This window comes from Helianthus annuus, chromosome 14, assembly GCF_002127325.2.
Source record: "Helianthus annuus cultivar XRQ/B chromosome 14, HanXRQr2.0-SUNRISE, whole genome shotgun sequence".
NCBI classification, from domain to species: domain Eukaryota; kingdom Viridiplantae; phylum Streptophyta; class Magnoliopsida; order Asterales; family Asteraceae; genus Helianthus; species Helianthus annuus.
Genome location: NC_035446.2, coordinates 32,219,954 through 32,223,450, shown reverse-complemented (window position 1 = coordinate 32,223,450; position 3,497 = coordinate 32,219,954). Strand labels below are relative to the sequence as shown.

Genomic DNA, 3,497 nt, shown 5'->3' with positions numbered 1-3,497 from the left:
GTAATAGACTTAACTTCTATAGCATACCTGGAGTCTTTCCAAGCTCCCAAGTTGACCTTTATAATGGGTACATGTATCCTTTTGGAGTTTCTTCACCTGTCGATCCTTAATCGACATAGGTTGCTCATTATATCATAAATCTGCATATCATTATGTGATAGTGCTTCTTGACTTATTGGCGAAACACATCCTTCAGTCACTAGTGTGCAATGTATTGCGAGCTCCGCCAAGCTCCTTAAATAGGTTTTAGCTTATAAGCTACTTGATCTTGATACATTCGATTTCCTTCGAATGATTCTATATACTCAGAGCTTAACTAGCCTGAAAATTTAACAATTTGGCACACCCTTCCTGGGTGATATCTTTTGTTGAACCTTATTCCTTAACAAGAATTTAGGAGGGTTGCTACTTTCATTAATTCTTGATTTTCTGCCGAATACTGGCAACTTACGGATGATTAGGGATTCGTATGATCTTATTCTTTGTTTCCAATGAAACTTTCAGATCTTGATAAGTGGACTTCCCAAAGTCTCGTCCATCCAACGGATGTTTTGATATTTCATCTATACAAGGTCTCCAAAAGAGCCACCTTGATACTTATATAACAACTATTATTGAAAAACTTATCTTAAGGTGAGATGGTTAGTCCAACCATTGCTTAAAACTAATCTTAAGGAGTAGCTAATCCTTACAGTTAGTCGAACAAATCGACGATCCTGGGCATCTGATGGCGATTCTTAATCGTTGCCTAATTAGGGTTGCGGTAAACAATGCATAAGAAAAAAAATGAACCGTCTTTCATAGTTAACTATACCAAATTCTCAGGATATTGAGTTTGGCTATATGAAATCTTTATTTCAAACACTTACTTAATTAGGGTTTCGATTCTTCCAATAATGGCACTAGCTGTCTTGGAAATTTCCTAATGATACAGCCCTAAATGGGATATAAATCTTAATCCTACCTGCATTTCAGGGGTAAACAGGGTAATCTTAGGAGAAGATAATCAAGATACAAGGAGGTTACAGAGATTTTTACAAATCTCAGGCTCCAATTCATCCATCATTGCTCGTGTCAAATAAGTGACACATTTATGTTACAAGTCCACGAATTCCTTAATCGGGAACATTTACTTGACAATTCCATTCTGGATATCTCCTTTGAATACCATTAGTTGACTTTAGCACCATATGACCTATCGGAGTATCTTTGGGGCTCCATGCATTAAACCTCTATACTGCTCAGGCATGGAAGCAATCTATGGAACTTATTAAGATACACCAATCCTCATATGACGCTTTTATCATACCATCGGGTATTCTGAATTGATAGGGATCAAAGAAATATCAACTACGTATGCTGACACACTTCTTTTTAGAGAGAATACTTCTAAAATTCTACGACTGAAGGTTTCTGACAAGAACAAAAGAAATGGTTCTTATGATTTCGCAGGTAAGTTTTATCTTACACTTAATATCTGGAGTTATTACCGGAAAATTTCTAAAAGTTTGCTAAGCTTAGGTTCTTATGAGAGACTTAGCAACACCTGAACCTAACGTGTCTCCCAACAATCAAATCAAAATGAGGGATTTATCTGGTGTCATTATTAACATGAATTGCCTCTAATCATTCACCAGGAGGGTTAAACGCCTCCATTCTTAACCCCTTTAAACTTAGCTGTAAAATCTTAGACAACTTTAGGGCAGTCTTAGCTTTGACTGGTTATTTCTTAATCTATATAACGTGAGTAGCTGAGGTAGATCCATAATGGATTTATAACAAGCAGGCTTTGAAACCTTAATGTGCCTTCTTAATGCCGATACTAACCACCAATAATTATTTGCATTAAGCATAGATTTTCGGGTAGACTGATTGGGGCACTATCTCAGCCAATGCGTTAAAATTTGTAACATACTGTCAACAACCTAGAACTTCTATGGCGAGGGTCATAAAATTCTTATTCCATCTTTTCCCATTAGGCGAAGCGGATCCTAGGTTTTTCTAATAAGGGCCTTAAAACTTGGACCATCCCACAATGTATAAGAGGATCCTTCTTGAGGATTTCATTAATGTCCTCACCAATTAAGGGCATTTCCATCGAATGACTGTGATGTATATCTTACCATGTTCTTTCAAACATAACCGCTGAGATACCTAACGGTTTCTACTTCATCCATCAATTTCCTGAAATCGATGGCCCCTTTTTACTATTGAAGTCTCTTGACTTCCAAGAGACGGAGTACTTTTAAGTACATTCTAAAAGGAATGGGCTCCTTGCCACAAATGATTTTTGTTCGGGTTATACTTCGCATTTGAAGCCTGAATAGAGCTCTTCTTATGAGCAGCGACATGTGTTTTAAAGCGTGCAGCATCTGGCTTCTTGAACCCTTTCATGGCTTTTCTCATAGCCTTTCTAATAGCTGCGTTAATCAACGTTTTGGAGATTAACTCCATTAACATTGAGGTTCACATTGGATGCACCATTATCACTTGTGCATCTCCAACATCGCGTCTATTGTTTGTATTTTCTGAGTTTTCCATACTCGAATCTTTGGTATTAGACACCAAATTTAACAAGTGGTTGGGCAATCCATACCCAGTATCTCCTTGAATGGTCAAAGGCTCACCATAAGGAGTCTTGATAACTACTTGCTTCTAATCACACAAAGTATGGGCTTGGTTACAGGATAACCAATCCATTCCTACCACTATATTGAGTCCTTATTTTAACGGAAACTAGGACATTGGAAAAAGAATGATTCCTAATGGATATAAAACATCCATCTAATATTGCTGAAGCAGTCTCTGAGGTACCATCGGCCAATTCTACTTTATACTTAACGCTTAGAGTTTTAACAGGCAGATTTTAACGAGTTACAAACTCTATTGTCTACAAAAGACTTATCTGAACCTGAATCAGATTATACTTTAGCATGAGCGTTATTGATAAAGAAAGTACCTGTTGTGACATTGTCATCCTGAATAGCCTCTTGAGTATCCATTTGAGAGCTTCCAGCTTTGGTCTTCTTAGCCTCCCCAGGCTTCTTGGTTTTATTAGGGCAATTAGTTTTGATGTGCCCTATTTCATTGCAACCATAGTAGGTTGCGTCCTTTATGTCTTGGCACTCCAAGGTTTTGTGCCCTCCCCTATTACAGATTCCACAAGGCTTAGCTTGCGCATTTGAAGTGCCTTTTCCTTTAGTCGCCTTCTTTGGGCAGCTGGTCTTTATGTGCCCTTTTTCGCCACAACCATGACAGGTCGCATCTTCCATCTTCTTGCAATCCAAGGTCTTATGCTCCTTGGACTTGCAGATTCCACAAGGTGAAGGCTGAGATTCTAATCTGCATTTCCCAAGGTGGTATTTCCTACAGGTTTTGCATCTGGTCTTTTCACCGGTCTGCTGTTTGTCCTTCATATCCTTGCATTCATGGGTCTTGTGATCCGTCTCCTTACGGATGACACATCCCCTGGTCTGATCATAGAAACATTTTCCGAA

The 3,497-nt window shown here is 38.4% G+C and overlaps 1 protein-coding gene across 1 annotated transcript; it reads right to left on the bottom strand.

The window, feature by feature from the left end:
- Window positions 1–2,256: 2,256 nt before the first annotated feature.
- LOC118486465 lies at window positions 2,257–3,272 on the bottom strand. The gene is made up of 2 exons (XM_035982939.1): window positions 2,960–3,272; window positions 2,257–2,420 (listed from the first exon to the last, which is right to left on the bottom strand). Exons 1-2 carry the CDS (start codon window positions 3,270–3,272, stop codon window positions 2,257–2,259), a joined length of 477 nt encoding a protein of 158 aa, XP_035838832.1.
- Between the last annotated feature and the right edge of the window lie 225 nt (window positions 3,273–3,497).

Bases quoted from the DNA above. Each gene is read 5' to 3' on its own strand.
- LOC118486465 (XM_035982939.1), bottom strand. From the start codon at position 3,272: ATGGAAGATGCGACCTGTCATGGTTGTGGCGAAAAAGGGCACATAAAG. The intron at 2,421-2,959 runs GTACTTTCTTTA...TGATTAACGCAG, and splicing joins GGATGACAATGTCACAACAG to CTATTAGAAAGGCTATGAGA.